The sequence below is a fragment of the Chionomys nivalis genome, chromosome 7 (genome assembly GCF_950005125.1).
Source record: "Chionomys nivalis chromosome 7, mChiNiv1.1, whole genome shotgun sequence".
NCBI lineage: Eukaryota > Metazoa > Chordata > Mammalia > Rodentia > Cricetidae > Chionomys > Chionomys nivalis.
The window spans coordinates 77,724,250-77,746,704 of NC_080092.1; the positions used below are offsets into that span (position 1 = coordinate 77,724,250).

The following is a 22,455-nucleotide window of genomic DNA, read 5'->3' on the forward strand; positions in this document are numbered from 1 at the left end:
CCCTCCTGTTTCTGCTCCCTGGGATCGGAAGTGAACAACCCCACACTTGGCTTTCACTTGGGAAGTGGGGCTTGAACTTCGGTCCTCATGCTTGACCCACTTAGCCCTCACCCTAGTCCCTGAGGCAAACTCTTTCGAACAAGCCAGTGTACGTGAGACACTAGACACAGTGAGCAAGCAAGTGCAAGTAGAAGGGCTGGTGTCTTAGAGGAGCCAGAAGGCAGCCCCGGCCCACTCGAGCGCAGCCATTTCTTGAGCTATGACTAAAAGACATGGCAGACACTCAGTAAACAAGATTGCCTGGAGACCTCAGTTCCTTATAGCTGTGGCCAAATCATTTCTCACAGGGTGCTAAGTGGTAGAGGGAGGAGACACTCCAAGCATGAAACACAGGGCTGGGCCAGGACTGGAGGGCAGCAGTGGCCGAGCCTACTTCTGGCTGGGAAGCAGGAAGTGTTTAGTTAGGGGAAAGAGGAGGTGTGGGGGTACAAGGCTGCTGGGAGGGAACCTGAAATCCTGGCTAGGGGGAGGGGCAGGGCTGTGGGGACAGGAAGGGAATGAGTGAGGCTGCAGCAGAGGGAAGGGACAGCAACGCGAGGTGACAGAAGTCAGGAAGCCTGCTTCAAGGCCAGAGTACCCCGGTTCACAGCCTTAAGTACATCCTTCTCGGTGTCTAGAAATGCATCTGTGCTGTCACTTTGCGGCTCTTGGACAAAAGCCAGAGTGTATGCATCAGCACAGCCTGTCCCCACTCCGCTGCCCTCGGAGTGCACATCCCACAGACAGGAACTGAGGAGCACCAACTGCCCCACACATATGGCCTACCTAGGGCTTACATAGTCTCTTCATTACTATCACCTTGACTTCAAACAGCCTTTGGTCTACACATCAACCCTAGAGTCGTATATCTCGCTGACATGCGTGCACCAGTCTCCCCAATACGTGAAGCTGGGAGAGCAGCTTCTCCTGGACACACGGGAACCGGAGCCCTTTACCTTGAGGTCGTATTTGCGATGTACAGTGAGCCGATGACTGAACACATTCCTAGTGACCACCATGTAGGTCTCCACGCCATCCACAGTCAGGCGGTACATGCCCAGGAACTGCGGCAGGAGGGTATTGCCGTGACACTCCACTATGAACTACAATGGAGAGCAGGAAGAGAGGGAAGGCTAAGGGGCAGGAAAGCACCTGGAACGACGAGGACTCTCCCAGACCAAGATTCTCCGAGATTCTACTTTCAGACTAGTGGTTTTGACAAGAGGCTCTGGAGGGGCTGGAGAGAGAACTGAGTGTAAGAGCCCTGGCTGTCCTTCTAGAGGACATGAGGACAACTTAATGGCCATATGACCAAATGACCCACAACGCTGACTATACCGCGGTTTAGTCATATCAGAGACTGTAAGTTCCCTTCACCATTTCCCATTGCCTGGTTACCAGGCGTAGTGTTTTTTTTTTTTTTTTTTTTTTTTTTTTTTAAATATTTATTTATTTATTTATTATGTATACAATATTCTGTCTGTGTATATACCTGCAGGCCAGAAGAGGGCACCAGACCCCATTACAGATGGTTGTGAGCCACCATGTGGTTGCTGGGAATTGAACTCAGGACCTTTGGAAGAGCAGGCAATGCTCTTAACCTCTGAGCCATCTCTCCAGCCCCGTAGTGGTTAACTTTGATTGTAACTGAACAGGATTAAGAAGCAGCAACTAGCCGGGCGATGGTGGCGCACGCCTTTAATCCCAGCACTCGGGAGGCAGAGGCAGGCGGATCTCTGTGAGTTCGAGACCAGCCTGGTCTACAGAGCTAGTTCCAGGACAGGCTCCAAAGCCACAGAGAAACCCTGTCTCGAAAAAAAAAAAAAAAAAAAAAAAAAAGAAGCAGCAACTAAGATGCCAGGCAATAGTGGTGCATGCCTGTAATCCTAGCACTCAGGAGATAGAAGCAGAGGCAGGCAGATCTCTGTGAGTTTGAGGCCATCCTGGTCTACAGAATGAGTTCCAGGACAGCCAGGGCTATACAAAGAAACCCTATCTCAGAAACAAAACAAAACAAAACCCCAAACTCAAAAACCAAACCACTGTGAGAAGCACCTAAAGAGGGAACTAGAGGGATGGTCAAGAGAGCTAGCTGCTCTTCCAGAGAACCTGATTAGTTTCCCAGAACACACATGGCAGCTCACAGCTGTCTGATACTCTAGTTCCAGGGCTTCTGCCACCTTTCTGGCCTCTCTGAGCACCAGGCACTGATATGGTGCACACACACACACACACACAAAATACCCATATACCTAAACTTACATTAATTTTTAAAAAAAAACACCTAAGAGCCGGGTGGTGGTGGCACACGCCTTTAATTCCAGCACTCGGGAGGCAGAGGCAGGCGGATCTCTGTGAGTTTGAGGCCAGCATGGTCTACAGAGCCAGATCCAGGACAGCTAGAACTGTCACACAGAGAAAGCCTATCTTGAAAAACCAAAACAACAACAACAACAAAAGTATCTAAGAAATTAGTACAACACACCTCTGGGGCTATAGGTGATATTCCAGAGCCAGTGAGACCACGGCGGGGGGGGGGGTGATCTAAGGAATGATTTAATCTACTGATGACATTATCGGCAAGTGGGAAAGGTAAGAGATGGGAACAGCTGGAGAAAGTGCGTAACTAGGGGCTGACCTCAGGAGCTGAGTCCCTGCTCTGCCCACTTCCTGCATGTCCTTTTCCTCCTTCCAGCCTGCCTGAAGTAAGAAGCAAGCAGCTGTCCTTGCTACACCTTTCCAGCGCTCTGCTGCTCTGCCCGAGTGCAGCCAAGGGACCGAGCTCCCCAAAACCACAAGCCAAAATACATCCTCCTCCTTTCTATTTCTGTTTTGTTTCTTCGAGACAGGGTTTCTCTGTATGTAAAACAGCCCTGGCTGGCCTCGAACTCACAGAGATCCGCCCGCCTATGTCTCCTGAGTGCTGGGATTAAAGGTGTATGCTACCATGCCCATCTTGTGGTTTTTTATTACATCTTATTGACTTATTCTTGTGGCACTGCACACTTGTGGAAGGCAGAGGACAGCCTGTGGGAACCGGCTCTTTCCTCCGCTGTGGAGACTGAACTCCTGCCGTCAGGCATGGTGGTCCGGGCGAGACTGTCCCTCACAAGCTCAGAGGTTTGCGTACATGGTCCTCAGTTGGTCACACATTTGGGTAGGTTTACAGGGTGTGGCCTTGCTGAAGGAAGTATGCCAGTGTAGGTGGGCTATGAGGTTTCAAAGCTACACACTATTACCAGTCTGTTCTCTCGGTTTCCTGCTGCTCCACCTGCCAAGCCTGCCACCTCGACTCTGCCATCACGAATGCTAACCGTCTGGAACTGTAAGCCCAGATAAAATCTTCTCTAAGGAGCCTTGGTCCTGGTGATTACCACAGCAATAGAAAAGTAAACGATCCATCAGGCTCTATGGTAAACTCTCTTACCACTGAGCACCTCACAGGCCCCGGATCTTCTATCCTTGAGACTGTTTCTGTCAGTTATTCTGCCACAGCGATGAGAAAAGGAACTAAGGCATGAGGAAGCAGCTGCCATCACCAGGGCGGAGCAGGCTGGAGTGCTCTCTTTCTCTCTCCCGACCCGACCCATCCTCCGCAGCCCAGGCTGGGACTCACCATACCTGGTGGTATTTCTTTAAGATGTTGTGCATCTCAGCCACGTCCTCACTCGACACCGTCTTGATGACAAAACGCCGGTCATAGGTGGTGAGGAAACGGGTGCCACACCTGCCTTGGCTGTCACTGTTGATGGGGGCACTGCGTGTCACTGAGTTCTAAGGAGGCAAAACAAAAGCCATTGATTTTGATGAGGAACACAGTATTTTTTTTTCCTTTTCTTTCTCACAGGGCTAAGAGGTGAACCTGGGGCCTGCACATGCTGGGCGAGCACCCTACCGCTCCAACCCTAAGATTCTGACCACACCCTACCGCTCCATCCCTAAGATTCTGACCACACCCTATCGCTCCATCCCTAAGATTCTGACCACACCCTACCGCTCCATCCCTAAGATTCTGACCACATCCTACCGCTCCATCCCTAAGATTCTGACCACATCCTACCGCTCCATCCCTAAGATTCTGACCACAACTCTTGAATCTTTTCCTACGGACTGAATAGCTTAAAGACTGACAAGTGCCCTGACAGAGGTCCCTAGGGTGGACCTCCCCTAACCCCCTTTCACTTGGAGCACTTACAGACCTCTTGAAAACTTTCCTCCCAATGATAAGAGCTGCTCCTACCCTTGACCTCAGAGTAGGCTGTGTGTATGACACTCTGTTCTGACCCAGAGAGCTGCTCTAAAAGCTAGAACTGCCTCATTGGGAGGGGACCGAGTTCCAGTCTTGACCCTCACAAGCAGTGTGGCCTCAAGTGAGCCATTTAAGTTTCCCTACTTGGAACACAGGGAGACAGACCAAGAGGATCGACCGCCCAAGTGTCGCGGATAACAAAGCATAGGAGAGTCAGAAGGCCCATCACGGAAGCAATGGGTACTTTTCTATGTAACCATGCACTTTTCTGTGTGTTGATCCCATCGCTTGAAAACACCTCCTAAGGAGAGAAGTTGGTCTTCTCTCTCTCCCCATGCCTCCCGGGTATAGGTCTTGCTCATCCGTATAGGCTGGAAGGCCGTCCTAGGAGCCCCTGTGGCTCTGTCTCTGGTCCTCCTCAAGACCTGGGCCCCATTATGGTCAGACAAAGAAGCCCAAAGAGAGTGGGGCAGGTGAGCAGACAAGAGCAACGGGAGATCCCTGCTGCCCAGGTTCCTGGAAACACACCCATTGGGACCTGCTGGCGGGAATGCTCTTTGCCAATCTCATGAAGCCCTACTTGGTCACTTAATACAACCTCACAGAACCCTCTGGAGGGGCCGGAGAGGTGGCTTGGCAGTCTGAAGTGCATGCCAGACTCGCAGGAAACTGGAGTTTGACCCCCAGCACTCAACTGTAACTCCTACTCAAGGAGAATCCAATGCCTTTGACCACCATGGGCACCCACACTCTCAGACAGACAGACAGACAGACAGACACACAGACACAGACAGACACACAGACACATACACACAGACAGACACACATAAAATAAAAGAGGTCAGGCATGGTGGCCTTAATCTTAATCTCAGCACTTGGGAGACAGAGGCAGGTGGATCTCTGTGAGTTCAAGGCTAGCCTGGTCTACATAGAAAGTTCCAGGGCAGCTCCACAATGAGTTTTAAAAAAAAAAATGAACAGCCGGGCCATGGTGGCGCACGCCTTTAATCCCAACACTCGGGAGGCAGAGGCAGGCGGATCTCTGTGAGTTCGAGACCAACCTGGTCTACAGAGCTAGTTCCAGGACAGGCTCCAAAGCCACAGAGAAACCCTGTCTCGAAAAACCAAAAAAAAAAAAAAAAAAAAAAAAAAAAAAAGAACAAAAGAACCCATGGAACAAAAGAACTTCATAGGGGCAACATGGAGAGGTAAGGCATGCTGGACATTCTGCAGTAGGGTGCTAAGTTAAAGAACACCCTATGAGTCCCCAATCCCCCAAAAAAGTGGGCAGGCTTTATAAATGAGTCTCCTTTCTCCCTGCCTAGCCCTGCAGTAGCGAGCCACGTGGAGATCCACAGGTCTGTCGCCTTGTGTCTAGCAGCACCCCAAGACTCTCCATCCTGGAACAGCAGGCTTGAACAGAGTCATGTGCCCGCGGAGCTGTAAGAGGAATGACACGGACAGAGAGAGGATGTGGTGAGACGGCCCAGGGACAGCCAACAATCCGTGTAGTAGGAACAGAGCCACGCAACACAGGGTGGCAAAAATGGCAAAACCGGTTCAGAAAAGTGGACTACATTCAGGTTAAGTCTTGGTTCAGGGTTTGACCCCAGCAGAGGGGCTGGAGAAATCTTGGGACATCTCGGTCATAGACATTCCTGGGAGCTTAAGGCTGGTGTCCACCCTTCCTTTCCTCTCAGAGCACTCCCGTCTGTAGGCAAGCCCACCAGAGCTGAGGAGGGGTGGGGGAGGGGGAGAGGAAGGGAGCCTGAGGGGAAGGAGGCCCTTGTCTCAGGACTCGCCCCACTCCTTGGAACTCTCTAAGGTTTACAAAATGCTTCCGGGCTTTAGCGTTTGTTTTTGATTTCACTGTGGTGTCAGCGTGGACAAGGAAAGAGTCAGCTATGGTCCTACTGCTGAAGGGCAAAGACAATCTCTTCCACCTTCTCTAGTTGGCCGTGTACCAGGAAAGAAGGGATCGGTGTGCAAGGCAGAGAAGGTGCGGAGCCATGGCCGCTCAGTCTGAGGCTGCTGGCCTGAAGGATATTCCCTCTAGGCCGATGGCTTCTGCGACAGGATCATGCTCTGGAGAGCGCCTACCTCCTCCCACCACGAGGACAGCAGACATGTTCAGGTGATGCTCGCTCATACTTGGCAGTAGGTTGCACGACCCTAAGTGTCTTTTTCCTAATCTGTTTTATCTGCTATAACAAGGCTCATTGCTTGCTCCCTACACAGCCCCCTCCTTCCTGCTGCTCTCCTTTTCCCTCCCCAGAACAAGAGCCTTAGGCCCCCTCAGAAGCTCCCGATGCCCCACTGGCCCTGTCTGCTAGCACTGGAGTGAGCTTGGACAGGGAGATGCTCAGGGACCACTGACACTCTGCCCCCCTGCCTGTCTTGTGACTTCCTAACCCCCTCATCCCTGAACCCTCCAGCTGTGCCCAGACAGCCCCGTACCTGGTAATCCTGGTCATCAATCCCAAACCTCTCCCTGAGGTTTCGGAACACCATAGGGCAGTACTCCTTGAACTTGAAGCGGCTGGGGAGGTTTTCCCTGGGGAAAGTAGATACACACTTTGTGAGCTGCCCTTACCCAGCCTGAGTGACACCAGAGCATCTTCAAAGTGTGGCCTGTAGAAACTCTGGAGTCGCAAACTCTGCATTTTCAGCAAACACTGTAAGTGATTCTGGCCGGGTAGAATTCATCAAACTGTACACTTAGAATTTGTATGACTTGGTTTTGTTTTTAATGCTGTCCTTAAAATTGAAAAGAAAAGCGTATCCACTGGGCAGCGAGACCCAGAGTGTGCACCTTCTCACAGTATGCTGGGACGAGAATAACCGTCTAGGAAGATTGCTCTCATCGAAAGGCCATTCTTCTCTGGAAAACACCCTGGAGATGCTCATGTCCAAGACTCTCTGCCTGCTGCATGTCCACAGATGAAGGTGAAGCTGGCGTGAGCCAAGAGCTCACCTGCAGGGCCAGCATTCAGGAGACTAAGGCAGAGGGACACTGAGAGCGTCAGGCCAACATGGGCTACCTAGGTAAGTTCCAGAACAACTTGGGCATCGCGTGAGACACCTCAGCCAAACAAGCTTGGTTTGTACCAAAGAGGTCTTCAGTCAGCTGACGAGGAACTGGTTTTTTGGTTTGTTTGTGGGTTTTGTGGTACTGGGAACCAAGCCCAGGGCCCCACACATGCAAGGCAAGTGTTCTACCAATGAGTTACAGACCTAGCCCTGGGACCACACCTTTACAAAGCCACGCCACTCCTTAGTCAGCCTAGACTCCTAAAAAGAGAGAAAATGGTCTAGAAATGAAGGCTCTTCCTTTATGGTAACTCTGTCAAGGGGTTCTCTTCTAGACTGAGGCCCTCTGGCTATTCCAGGATGCAGACTTCCTGAAAATCAAAATAAGTGGCTCCTCCGGAAGCCTCCCGACACATCTTCTAGAATAACACTGTTGCCTTATAGACATTACATCTGGGATTATTGAAATGAGCCAAAGCGAAGATGAAAGAAAAGTCCAAGAGCTCAGTGTTCTGTCTGGACCAAGGTGTGAGGGAGACCAGAGACCTGGAACAGGATGTGTGTGATGTCTGCCCCTGGAGTGCTAACCTCTCAAACTGTACCAGCTTGAGCTGATGGCTACCGACCATTCCTTAGGAGGCCACTTGGGAGGTGGCCGTTCTGAAGACCACCACGAGATGCCCCTGCCTACTGTGGCAGAGAAAGACCACTAGAAGCTGTTCTGAAAACCAAGCTTGTCCTCAGGGCTGACAGTCTGGAAATGGGGGGGGGGGTTGTGCAGCTGGTGAGGTGGTGGAGACTAAGGACAATGGACAGCAGGACCCAGGCGAGCGTGCAGAAAGAGCACAGTGGGAGTGCCTTACGGGTTCTGGTGTGGCCCGTGGTGAAATGTAAAATTAAGGCTACAAAAAAGGCCAGGAGTGGGGGTGAACACGAAACTCCAGCCCTGGGAGGTGGAGGCAAGTGGACTGTCAAAAGCTCGAGGCATGGACTGAGATCAGACTACACACTGAGATCCAGCCTACACTACATGAGATGCTGTCTCAAAGCAGCAGCAGCAGCAGCAAGAACAAGCAAAGCTTGGGAGGCAGGTGTGTCACATCTGTACCTCAGGAGGTTGACGCAGGAGGACTGCCAGAAGTTTGAGGTCAACCTTGTCTACACCGTAAGATTCACGCCAGTCTGGGCTAAGCCAGCATATCGGTACATACATACATACATGCATACGTACATACATATACATACATATATGTATGTATATATTTATAATCTCAGCACCAAGGGGGCAGAGGCAGGAGTTCACTGATGTTCAAGGCTAGCATAGTCTACACTGTGAGCCCCATGCCAGCCAGGACTACCCAGACAAATCTTGTTTCAAAACAAACAAGCAAACGGCTTAGAACAGGTCCTCGGCAGTGCTGTATAAGAGCTGACCACTTGAAGGACTCCAAAAGTGACCGGAGACAACTTCTAGACATTGGTCTGGAGGCCGGGAGGCCACAAAATCAAAAGAGAGAAGATTTTATTTTGGGAAGTGACCTTGAGCACCAAGCTCAGCCTGTGGCTTACACATAGGTGGGGCAGGGGCATGCCTGGCAGCAGAGATAAAGATGGGTACACTAGCTACCTCAGCTCCCAGAGCTCCCTTCTCCAGAGGTGGTCCGGGATAGATCACTTGGGGCCCAGCTACAGCCCCAAGGGACCCTAGCGGTAGTTGATACAGAAAGATGACATGCGTGGGGGAAATCACATTTCAAATGCATCTTCCAGGCCTATCTGTCAACTCTGCCAACAAGTGTACTTGTGACACATGTCAGGCACTTCAAGGAAGTAAAAGGCTGTCCACAAAACCCAGCCCTCCCCGCAGGAGCCTACTTACTTATTGAAGAGATGATTGTCCACCTTGATCTTGCTGTAAGCTTTGAAGTCGTCTGGCATTAGCATGACAGGGACAGGGACATTGCTCAGCTCATTGATCTGCAAAGCAAGGCCAAAGCGAGGGTTTTAACCAGGAGGCCACAGCCTTAGAGATAGGAAGGTGCAACCCGAAATGTATCCTCCCCCTCCAGGCTCTCTCTCTGTCTGACTTCTGCTCTTCTTTGGAGTAATCCATTCCCAGCCACACCTCCACCTGTCGAGTCTCCTCTGCCTAACAAGGTGGAGTTCGATGTGGGACCCCCTCTGTCTGCTGTAAATGTTTTATTACCACTGGTTAATAAAGAAGCTGCTTTGGCCTATGGCAAAGGCAGAATATAGCAAGGTGAGAAATCCAAGCGAAGATCGAGGAGGAAAAAAGGTGGAGTCAGGCAGAAGCCATGTAGCTCCTGAAGAAGGACACGAGACCCTGGCCGGTTAAGCCACAGCCTTGTGGCAATACACAGATTAGTGGAAATAACCTATGTAAGAGCTAGCGAGGAATTTGCCGTGCCATTGGCCAAACAGTGTTGTAATTAATATAGATCCTGTGTGGTTATTCAGGTCTGGGCGGCCAGAAAACGAAAGAAGAATCTCTGTTTACACAATGGTGCCCAACTGGGGCTAGAACCCACGACCCCGAGGTAAAAGTCTGAGTTAGCTGGGCATATGTTCCTCGAAGTTTTCCTTGCTCCCCAGGCCTCCCAAATATTGTGGTTAATGCTGATAAACCTCATGGCCTGCTGGACTTCAGCTAGGCAAGGCTATGACTGATCTTTCTATTCTTTCTAGTGCTGGAGGTCAACTCCAGAACTTTCCACATGCCAGGCCACTGATTGTGCTAGCAGAGATCACCTAGTGGACCTCTGGGGACTCCATGATGGCACCCTTACTTGACCTGAGAGTTATTCGATAAATATTTGTCAACCGTAATAAATGCATTAATGAAGGAATGCCCTACAACCTCAGTGCATACTAACTGAAGCCTTTGGTTATCTTAATACAAACTGAGGACCACTCAAGACATTAGCTCATTGCTAGGGAAAAAATGGGTGGATCTTTGTGGGTATAGCTTCTATCTCCAGAGAAAATGGTTAAAATTAAAGGGATCAGGGTAAGTGTTACACGCCTTTAATCTCAGTACTCAAGAGGCATCCTGAATTCAAGGCCAGCCTGATCTACGTAGAGTTCCAGGCTAGCCAAGGCTACATAGTAAGAACCTGTCTCAGGAAAAAAAGAAAAAAAAAAGATTAGTAAGCTGAGGAGTTAGACACCTGGCCCTGGCTCACTCTGACACTCCTGACGAGAGCAAGACCAGTTCACCATGCAAAACCCTGCTTATGCTGAACTGTTGAGGAGATACCTTGCCCCTACTACAAACAAGCCTTCTCAGTGTCAAACATACACACACACACACACACACACAACCTCCAGGTAATAGAGGCCTGGACGGGAGTCAGGGAGACACAACACACACACACACACACCCAACCTCCAGATAACAGAGGTCTGAACAGGGAGTCAGGGAGACACAACACACACACACACACACGTAATAGAGACCTGGACAGGGAGCCAGGGAGCCACAACACACACATGCACACATATACACACCACATTCAGATAATAGAGGTTTGAATGGGGAGCCAGGGAGACACCCCCCCCACACACACACACACATTCCACCCCAGGTAATAGAGGCCTGGATGGGAAGCCAGGGAGACACAACTTACACACACACACACACACACACACACCACACACGCCCCTAGAGGCCTGGACAGGGGCCGGCTCCTCATTGGTGCAGAGCTGAGGGCAGATCCTGCACTTCCCCATCCTGCTTAGCCAATTAGTGGTCTAATTAGCCACAGATGTCCTCCGCTATCACAGCAGAGCATTTGACATTTGACCCTCAACCCAGTGGCCACTAATGCATCTAATGCATTCAGGATTGACTGCGGAAACCTTAGTCGTGACTTAATGGACTGGGGGTGAGGGGCACAGACTGGGTCTCCCAGACACGATCTTTGCAGAACCTCTATTATCTACAGGAGGCCCCATGTGGCAGGAAGGGGATAACCTATAGTCATTAGGACTCCATCAGGAGTACAAATGGGGGAACTGGCATTTAATTTGCTTCTCCTTTTATAGTTTAAATCTTCTTTTACTTAGAAATGTCAGGTAATGGAGTAAGTTTCAAGTTAATTGGGCTAGTGAACCACTTTCTCAGAGTTGGTGAAAAGCCCATTGCACTTACAGGTAAACTGAGGAAGATGGAGTGAGTGAGTGTGTGTGTGCGTGTGCATGGGGGGATATTCAACCCATGGCTGGCAAAGCCTTGACTAGAACCGACACAGAAGCACATGCCAAGTAATTCCATCTACATGAGAAATCACACTACAGCCTGGGTAGCCTGGGAATTGTGAAGAGGAAACGGACGTAAGAAACATGTTCCTTCTCAGGCAAGGTAACACACACCTATAGAAGCATCCCAGCACTCTGGAGGCAGAGGGAGGTGGAAACTCTATGAGTTCAAGGCCAGCCTGATCTACATAGCAAGTTTCAGGACAGTCAGGGCTACAAAGAAAGACCCTGTCTCCAAATAACCAACTAAACAACCCAAAAAGCAGCAACAGCATGGTCCAGGGTAATGAAAATCATCTGAGACCAGGAGTGGTGGCACATGTCAGTAATCCTAGCATTTGGGAAGAGAAAAATCAAGAGTGCAAAGCCAATTGAGCTACATGAGACCCTGTCTAAAACAAAACAAGGCAAAAGGCTAGCCATGTAACTCAGTGGCAGAGCACCTGACTAGCACACACAAGGTCCTGGGTTCGATCCCTAGCACTGCAGAATACATAAAAAGTAAATATAAAAAAACAAAACAAAACTGGATCTCTGTGAGTTCCAGGCCAGTCTGGTCTATGAAGCAAGTTCCAGGACAGCCAGAGCTGTTAACACAGAGAAACCCTGTCTCAAATCCCTCATCCCCACCCCCAAAGTCTGTTGTTTGATCACATGAGCATATCCATTTTTGTCAGGAGTCAGTAAACTACACATTAAAAATTTGTGCTGCTGGGCGGTGGTGGCGCACGCCTTTAATCCCAGCACTTGGGAGGCAGAGGCAGGCGGATCTCTGTGAGTTCGAGACCAGCCTGGTCTACAAGAGCTAGTTCCAGGACAGGCTCCAAAACCACAGAGAAACCCTGTCTCGAAAAACCAAAAAAAAAAAAAAAAAAAAAAAAATTGTGCTTTACTGTAGGCCCAGTTCCTTGATAAATTAAGTTTTACAATTTCCATCCACCATCCCCTTCTGTGATGACCTTTCTTGGCTATGCCTTCCAGCAACCAAAAGCACAGTTGCCCTGCAAGGGTGTTCACAAGAGAACATGGCCGTCTAATCTGTGCCTCCAGCGGAAACGAGCCCGTTTCCTGGTTTTCCTGCCATCAGAGACAATTAATTCATGGTGGCTATCCCACATCCTTTTCCTGGCGTTTCAAGCCTTACTCTCAAAGTTAAAAGAGAACTAGACACTAGGGAGGCTGAAGCAGGAGGACCTCGAGTTTAGGCCAGCCTGGGATACACAGAAGGATTCTGTCTGAAAAATAGTAAGAGTGGGTATGGTGGGCATGCCTGGATCCTGGCAGCGAGAAGGCAGAGGCAGGAGGGTGAATCCGACGGGGAGACCATGAACACTAAAAACAAAGAAGCAAGCAGGCCTGCCTTTGATTCCCACACTTGGGAAGCAGAGGCAGGCAGATCTGTTTGAGTTGGAGGCCAGCCTGGCCTACAAAGCCGGTTCCGGGCCATTTAGGCCTGCATGGTGGTTAGACTCGATCTCAAAACAAAAGGAAACCCGTAAAACAAAGGGCACTACGGAAAATGGAGTGCAGGGCTCTTATGAAATTCTGACTTTTCTTTTCTGAGACACTGCCTTCCTATGCAGACCAGGCTGGCCTGGCATCTGCTGTGTAGAGCAGGCTGGCCTTGAACACGTGACCCTACTGCCTCTGTTTTCCCGTGCTCAGATCACCAGCACGCACATAACAAACTTCACTTCTGGCTTTTCCGGTTCATCCCTCCATAGAAAGAACATTTCCTTTCTATGGAGAATATGCTTACTCCCAAACATTATAGAAACTGCTACAAGCTGATTCTGGATTAGTCTAAGATATAAACTTAGTGCTAAGGCCAGGGCTTGATACTTCTGGAACTACAAAGACTGTCTATTAACCATGACTGATTATTCTAATAGGACCAGGCTGAATTATTCTAACAGGACCTATGAGGGAATGCATTACTCATTAATTCTCTGAATCTTTTTTTTTAAAAGCTTTATTTTATGCATATATGCGTATGTCTGTGTACAGATATGTACATGAGTGTGGGTCGCTGAGGGGGCTAGAAGAGGGTGTCAGATCCTCTGGGGATGGAGCTACTCATCTCCAGGGTTGGAAACAGAAAGCAGAACTGGGGTCCCCTGCAAGAGCAGCCCACACTTCTTTAGCTGGAGTTACAGAAGCTGTGAACCACCAGACACAGAAGCTAACAACCAAACTCTAGCCCTCTGAAACAGCAGCAAGCAAGCACGTAACTCCTGAGCCACCTCTCCAGCCCTTCATGCAACTCTTATTGTAAGAAAGTTTAAATGGCTGTACACTGGCGAGCTTTGGGTTTCAATTTCATCCTCGTTATTGAGTATACAACCTCGTAACGGAACTTTTAAATGCAGCTAAAACAATGGCGAACAATCTAGATCTCACCTTTGGTTCCACGGAGCCGCATACACAGGTGGTAATTCACTCTAGGAGTCAGAAGAACCCCCACTTAGTTGTGCTAAATTTTATATCCCTAGAGAACTTTATTCAATTTCAATTGAACAGTACTTATCAAAACAGCCACTATATGATTTTCTATCTTAGATATATACGTGGCAGGAGGCGGGTGGCTAGGGGGATATTGTATACACAAAAGAAACAAGACACTATGCTCTTGGGGGCATGAAACTAACCCAACACAGGGACTCTCAGAGAGCACACGATTCTCGAAGAGAATGAGCAAAGGTTCTAAGGTCAGCTCTCTGGCCCTGACACATCAGGCTGGAGACAGGGCACCTAAGCCTCTCCCAGCACTGCCAAAAATACTCCACACTGGAAGAGCCTACAATAAGATTACATCTCTGTTTAAAATTTTTTTATGATGGGTGATAGTTATGTGCCTTGATCTGTTTGGGGAGGGGAGCCTGGCAGTGGCACCAGGACCTATCCCAGGTGCATAAATTGGCTTTTTGGAGCCCATTCCCTATAGTGGGATACCTTGCTCAGCCTTGACATAGGGGTGGGAGGGAACTTGGTCTTGCCTCAAGATGGTATGGCAAACTTTGTTGATTCCCCAAAGGAGGCCTTAAGCACTCTGAGGAGTGGAGGGGGATGGGAAGGGGGGGTAGGTAGGGGGCAGGAGAAGGGAAGGAGGGAGAACTGGAGTTGGTATGTAAAATGAAACATAAATTTTCTAATAAAAAAAGAAAAGAAGGAACAAGATGTAAGATAGAGTTAATCTGGGTTTTTTTTTTTTTTTAAATCTTTCATGGCTGCCAGTAGGTGGTGAAAAACACCTTTAGCCGGGCGATGGTGGCGCACGCCTTTAACCCCAACACTTGGGAGGCAGAGGCAGGCGGATCTATGTGAATTTGAGACCAGCCTGGTCTACAGAGCTAGTTCCAGGACAGGCTCCAAAGCCACAGAGAAACCCTGTCTCGAAAAACCAAAAAAAAAAACCAAAAACAAAAAAACAAAAAAAAACACCTTTAATCTCAGGAAGCAGAGGCAGGCAGATCTCTGTGAATTCAAAGCTAGTCTAGTCTACAGAGCAAGTTCCAGGACAGCCAGAGCTACACAGAGAAACCCTGTCTCAAAAGCAAAAAACAAACAAACAATAAAAAACAAAACAAAAAACCTTCTATGGCTCCTCATCAAGTCAGGGCAAAGCGGTAACTCCTTAGCCTAGCATTCAATATCTTTCCTGGTCTGGCTCAGTCTCTGCCAAACTTCTACTCCATTGACTTGAGGCCAGAGCTCGGGATATACAAACAAAAAGACATCTTTCCATTTGGCTGGGAAGACAGACGAGTAACAGAAGCGATGTGATGAGTGCTGGTGGAATATAAAGGGAGATGAAAAAAACAGACTAAGGGGCGGCTGGCTCTGCCCGCGAGTGGGAAAGCTCTGCTTGCTGGAGCCAGGGGCAGAGAAGTGCATCTGGGTAAGGTCTAGGGTCATTCTCCAAAACAAGCCAGAGGAAGGGAATTCCAAGTGGTGGGGGGGATAAGTGAGCACCAAGCCTCAAGTTCGAAATAACGCGCGTGTTTCTGGAGCAGTAAGTGTGCAAGCACTCGTGGGGGGGGGCAGCACTACAGGTCAGGGGCAAGGGGTGGGGGTGGGGTGACAGAGCCAAGACAAGTAAATGCTCCATCATGTTAGGAATATCGGTAAGTAACAGCTAACTGGACCTTGTGGTGTAGGAGGCTAACCTGGAGGGATCATGAATTCGAGACCAGCCCGTACTAGGTTTCGGAGCAAGTTGAAGGGCAGTTTAGAAAAACATGTCTCAAAGAGTTTAAAAAGAGGGCAGGAAAGTGGGTGGGCTGTGGGGCCAGGGTGACGGCTTGGCAGGTAAAGACACCTGTTACGAAGCCTGGTGGCCTGAGTTCCATCCCTGGAATTCTCCTGCTGGAAGGAAAAACTGACTCCTAAAACCTGCCCTCTGACCTCCACACACACAGGATCACAAACAAACAAACACATAAATAAATGTTTTAAAACCAAATGAAAGAGAGTCAGGGTGGCAAGGTAGCCAGGTTAAAAAATAAAAATAATAAAATGAAGGTTTGGGGATGTAGTTTAATATTAGAGCACTTGCCTAGCTAGCACGTGCAAGGCTCTGAGTTCAACATCCAGAGCCATGAAAGATTAATTAATAACGAAAATAACAGGGGCTTTTACTGACTAAATCCCAGGTTGATGCTTTCTAAGACTGTAAAATTTTCTTTTCTAGTGTTTTTTCCCTCAATTACTTATTTTGTGTGCATGTGTGCCTGAATGTGCAGGGAAGTCACTGATGGGACCACTGCAAAGTTCAAATAGGTAAGGGCGCTAAGAATGAAAAGGTGCTGGGCACGGTGGCGCACGCCTCTAATCCCAGCACTCGGGAGGCAGAGGCAGGCGGATCTCTGTGAGTTCGAGGCCAGTCTGGTCTACAAGAGCTAGTTCCAGGACAGCCAGGGCTACACAGAGAAACCCTGTTTTTGTAAAACAAAACAAAAGGATAAGTAAAAAGAATGGAAAGGATAAAGACCACGAAAATAATCCAAGATCTGGCTAAAAGTCAGCCATGTCTGAAAGGCTCCCTGCTTCCCCCAGGTTTAATTAATTACCCATTCCTCTGTGCATCTTCACGAGTTAAGTGTCATATTTAGGGTAATTTTTAAAATTGCATTTACTTATTTATTTATTGTTTATCATGAGTGTCAAGGCGCATGTGTGTAGTTAGAGGACAATGAATGGGGGCCGTTTTTCCCTTTCCTCCACCATGTGAGTCCCAGGAATTGAATGCATATGGTCAGGTTTGGCAGCAGACACCTTTATTTTTATTTTTTATTTATTTTTTATTTATTTATTTATTTATTTTTTTTTTTGTTTTTTTCGAGACAGGGTTTCTCTGTAGCTTTGGTGCCTGTCCTGGAACTAGCTCTTGTAGACCAGGCTGGCCTCAAACTCCCAGAGATCCGCCTGCCTCTGCCTCCCGAGTGCTGGGATTAAAGGCCTGTGGCACCACCGCACGGCTGCAGACACCTTTACCTGCTAGGCCATCTCACAGACTAGGGTAAGTAATTGTTTTACTTTCTTTCTTTTTTTTTTTTTTGAGGGGGGTTTCATGACAGGGTTTTCCAGTAACTATGGAGCCAGTCCCGGAACAGCTCTGTAATCCAGGCTGGCCTTGAACTCACAGAGATCCACCTGCCTCTGCCTCCTGAGTGCTGGGATTAAAGGCGTGCGCCACTACCACCTACCAGTAATTATTTCTTTACATGTCGATTTCTCTGCTTGGCTGAGAACTCTTAGCATGTGACTGGAACTAAAAAGTTGCTTGATAAATGTTGAGCTGAGGGATGAGCAGAAAAAACGAGGGAGTTGGGGTCTGAGGATAAGGGAGAGACAAGCAAGACTGCTGTACGTGCCAGTATTTGTCCATCTGGAGGAAGGAAGGGTTAGCTGCCGAGGCTATGGCCCGAGTGTGAAGCCTCAAATAGCAGAAAGAAGCTTTACTTGGTAGACAAAGGGAACTTAAAGTTTTATATTAGGCACGGTCCAGAAGAGGTGCACTTGCTTTCCCGTCTGCACGATCCAGAGCCTGCCTCTTCTCCTGAAGCATCAAGAGCATCACGGAACACAGACCCATCTGAATGCCAGGTTCAGCACACCGCATTGGGAGGCAAGTCTGTCGCATCTCCTCACAGAAATGGCTTTTGGATTATCCACATGATTAATTCCACGAGCCATGAGCATAAATAATGCAGAGGCTAAACAGGCTGAGTAAGAAGCAAGGCTGGGCACAGTGGTTCACGCTTCCGCAACGGGGAGGAAGAAGCAGGCAGGTTACACGCCACACAGACACAGTGAGATCCTGGCTCAAAAGAAAATAGCCCCAGCTACTTAGGAAGACTGCAAATCCAAGGCCTGCCTGGAACACAGAGGAAGTTTAGGTCACCCTGTGCAACTAAATGAGATCCCATTTAAAACAATAAGAAGAAGAAAAATGAAAAGAGGCTAAGGGTATAACTCAGTTGGCAGAGTACTTGCCTAGCTTGTACATGGTCCTGGGTTTGGTACCCAGCACCACATAAAACTGAGAGTAATGATACATGCAGGTAAATCTAGCACTCAGAAGGTGCAGGCAGGAGGTTCAGAAGTTCAAGGTCATCCTAGGCTACAAAGAGAGTTTGGGCCCAGCTTGAGCCAGGAGGATGAGGGCTGCATTGCTCCTGATGGGTTGCTAGCCCTTCTTGAAGGTTCTCTTTCTTCAGAAGCCTGATGTGAGGTTATTAAAGTTTAAAAAAAAGAAAGTGCTTCCTTGTCTAACATGTACAAGTCTCTGGATTCATAACCATATTCTAGGACTGCAAAACAGATAGATAAATAAATAAATAAGCACAATTTGTTTTTAAATGCACAAAGGATTTAATAGACATTCTCCAGTGAAAGTATACAATGGCCAGCGCATATGGAAGAATGCTTAACATCACTAGTTACCAGAGAAATGCAAATCAAAATCACAATGAAATACTGTTTCACACCCACTAGGATGCCTGTGCTAAAAACGACAGTAACAAGTGTTGACAAGGATCTGGAGCAATCACATCACACGCTGCTGGTGGAAAAGTACAATGGGCTGGCCACTCTGGGGAAGAGCTGGCGGTTTCTCAGATGAGTAAATACAGAGTTCTCATCACTGCTACTACTCTTCCTGGTGAGCTCTACGTATGTGTGGTTTCTAAGGGGCACACAAACACCGGCAGGGCAGCCCTCCTGTTTCGTGTTCCTTCAGAGAGTACCTATTCCCTCATCCCAGACCCTTGGAACAAGGTTATCATCCGCTAAAACCCCAGTTTTCTGTCTTTCCTCACTAGTACCGCCCTGTCCGGCCCAACGACTTCTACCCTCTTTTCTTCCAGAGATCAGCGACTGCCTGTCTTATCCAGGGACTCCCGTGACAACACTGAGTTCAAATGCCTCTCTTAACAAACAAAACAAACCAGCTCCTTTAAAGGGGCTTCTCCTTTCCGCGCAGAAATAAAGCAACCGACTCATGAGAGGGTAAGGGGTTTTTGCAGAGACCCATGCATTCACAGGTAATGCACTGTTTTAGCTCCAGACCAACATGACTAAAGGTTTCAAAGGCCAATGAAGACCTGAAGAAAAGGTGATATCTGAAGTCTGAAGGGGTGAAGAGGAGTAACAGGAAGCTTCTGAAGACAGGGAATCTTCAGGAAAGGGCAGGAACCCAGCAGGAGCAGTGCAGCCCTGATCCCCTGGAGAAATGGCCTTCTGGGTACCTAACTTGCATGCAGCCTGTGCACCGTGCTGTAGGCCAGGATGCAGTAAGACAGGTAACTGGCCTTCAAAGCTCACCTGTCCAGGTGATGCTCCACATCCCCCTCCCATCTCCCGGGAGCACCGTGTTCAGAAGTGTGTGGATCCTGCCTAAAGTCAATGCTTTTCCAGCTAGCCCATCACACTTTCTCAAAGTTAGCCAAGGGAACGGTGATCGCCCAGTCTACTTGCCGCTCTGAGTCTTCCATCACATGCCCACATCTCTGTCGATTTCTAACTGCCCGTGAGAAAACCAAATACTATATACACTCCCAGGAACTGGTATGCACAACAGGCGCACCCAAGTGCACGGACACACACATACACACATCCATACAAGCATATGCGCATACAGACACACACACCACAGCAGGCGCACCCAAGTGCACGGACACACACATACACATCCATACAAGCATGTGTGCATACACACACACACACACACACACACACACACACACACTTTCCCCGAGGACCATCTAACCTTGGTCATGGCTGAGAGAGTAAAAGGAACAAGAGACCTGTCACTTAAGAATAGCCAGGTGATGGGGCTGGAGAGATGGCTCAGTGGTTAAGAGCACTGACTGCTCTTCTAGAGCACTCATATGGCAGCTTACAACTGTCTGTAACTTCAGGATCCAGCACCCTCACACAGATACACATACAGGCTAAAACACCAATAAAATAATTTTAAAAAATCTGTAAAAAAGAATAGCCAGGTGATGGTGGTGCACGCTTTTAACCCCAGCACTTGAGAGGAAGAGGCAGATCTTTGTGAGTTCCAGGTCAACCTGGTCTACAGAGTGAGTTTCAGGACAGTCAGGGCTACACAGAGAAACCCTGTCTTAAAAAAAAAAAAAAAAAAAAAAAAAAAAAAACCTGTCACTAACCAACAAAGCCTCTTGGAGCTGGACAAGGAACGGGTCTTATGGTGGCCACAAGCATACAACCCTCTGCCAAAGGCTTCAGTCCCACGTGTGAAATAAGGGACCCGAAGTTAACCACCTTCAGGCTTCTACCAGCTCTCTGCCCAGACAGGACGCTTTCTAGTGAGAAGCAGTATGTCAAACAAAATCAAGGACTGACCTCCAGAAAGGGATTTAGGGTCCACATTTTGCTGACCCAGTTTCCCGGGAAATGTCAGATGACCCCAGAAGCAGCAGGAAGCAAGAGGAACAAACTCTGTTCACTGTTGACCTCCAGCAGCTTTAGAGGTCCAAGCATCACACTGCCCTACCAGGATACTCATTAACCCCAGGGCGGACTGGAAGGCGTAACCTGTCCAAGACCAAGAGGCCGGCAAGGACCCCTCGTTTGTACGTGCTCTCTGCTGTATGGGACACAGAGATCTGACACACTGGCTGAGGCTGCAGCTCCTCCATCTCCAGCCAAAGACCTCTCCATGTCTTCTACCAACTGCAACAGAAGATGAAGTCTTGCTGATCCTGGGCCCCTGGGTCACTGTTTGGTCTTACAGACAATTTCAAGTGTCCAGAAGAGCCAGGGAATCTCAAGAATGAGATCCACAGGAGATCCAAGACTTCATTGCCCTCATTCTGAACTTAGGGTCCTCTCACTTGCCTGTTCCCAGTGGAGGGACTCACAAAGGAACAGCCAGAAGGCAAGGAGAAGCCCTCGGAGAGGAAGAGGACAGACCCTAAATGAACCGCACATAAACAGAGTCAACCAGCTCAAACTGTCCACATCCAACTTCTTGGCAGAGGCTACTGCACAGTCTCAGAGTACCCAGTACCCGGGGTACCACGCATCTCGGACAACAATCGCCTTTATCACATCCTGGAAAACCATGGGATAGACAAGAAGGCAACGTCTTTGAAATGAACACCACAGAAGATTGGAGTAGACATTATTATTTCTACAGCCAGGTCTACACTCTCTCAGGCCTTCTGTTCACTCTTCTCCTTCATCCAAAGGGACCCAAGTCAAGAGCCTGTGGTTCAGAGAAGCCTCTGCTTCTCCAGTTGGTGTACGTCTTCATGAAGAAGAAGAAAAAGGAAACCCAGAGAGGATTTCCATAGCCAGAGAGAGGTAAGAAGGCCTAGAGGATGGGAAACTTTGAGCAGCCACACCAACCAAACAACCACAAACAGGAATAGTCAGGCAAGCCAGTGCCACTTGCCCTGTCAACTGGGCAATGATCTGGCAGCCAGCTCTAAGGGACAAGGGGGATAGCCATGCAACAAGCAGGCTGAGGTTAGAAGCGGCGGCATCGCAGCACCCAGGCCTTCCCTCGGAGATCCGGGGGCTGCACAGAGCAAGCATTCGGACGCAGGAAGCCAGAGGGGCTGGAGCGAAGGGGAGACGGCGACGGTGTAGCACGGGGACACCAGGCCTCGCGTGTCGAACGCGGAGTGCACGCCCGGCCGGACAGCGTGCACGGGTGGGCGGGCATGCAAGTGGCTCGGCAGAGGGGTTGCAGGCGTCACCCGCGGGGCGAGCGTGGCGAGGCCCGGGGGAGTAGGGGCGCGCATGGGGAAGCTGGTTACCGTGTGGTTCACCCCCCACATCAGGACGCTGAGGATCGGCTCGCTGGCCCGGAATAGCTTCACTTTCTGGCACACAAAATGCTTCTTCTTGGTCTTGGTTTTGCTGGCGCTGAGCGGCGCCACCGCCACCGCCGTGGTGCTGGTGCAGTTGGACGACATGCCCGGGGCGGCGGCGGCGGCGGCGGCGGCGAAAGGGGGGGTGGCGGAGACAGCGCACCAGCGAGCGGCCCCAGGCCTCCCCCGAACCGATCCCCACCCCCGCTGCCTCACGGAGCCATGGTCGCGCCCGTCCCGTTACCTCCCCACCCCGCCCCGGTGGTTCCGTCCGCCCCACGCCCCGCCCTCGCCGCCCCGCCCCGCCCAGGGGACCGGGCCAGCCCGTTCCTCACCCCGCCTCCGGGCGGCACCGCCCACCTACTCCCGGCACCCCCTCCCCGTCGGAATGGTACCGCCCGCCCCGGGGTGCCTGCAGCTGCTCCGCCCACCCCTCCTCCCGGGTCTGCCAGGATCCCAGCCGTGTTCACGCGCGGGAGTGAGGAAGGGGTAATGCACAGCCTTGAGGCACTC

The 22,455-nt window shown here is 49.7% G+C and overlaps 1 protein-coding gene across 1 annotated transcript in view; it reads right to left on the minus strand.

Annotated features, from left to right (window-relative positions):
* Pip4k2b (phosphatidylinositol-5-phosphate 4-kinase type 2 beta) overlaps positions 1 to 22,143 on the minus strand; it is a 30,913-nt gene extending 8,770 nt beyond the window's left edge. Inside the window, exons 1-5 of the mRNA XM_057775536.1 lie at positions 21,889 to 22,143; positions 9,198 to 9,295; positions 6,746 to 6,842; positions 3,661 to 3,813; positions 996 to 1,142 (exon numbers count right to left, since the gene is read on the minus strand). Of these exons, the coding sequence (XP_057631519.1) occupies positions 996 to 1,142; positions 3,661 to 3,813; positions 6,746 to 6,842; positions 9,198 to 9,295; positions 21,889 to 22,047 (654 nt within the window). The 5' untranslated portion in view covers positions 22,048 to 22,143. The remainder of the gene's footprint in view (positions 1 to 995; positions 1,143 to 3,660; positions 3,814 to 6,745; positions 6,843 to 9,197; positions 9,296 to 21,888) is intronic.
* Positions 22,144 to 22,455: the final 312 nt, after the last annotated feature.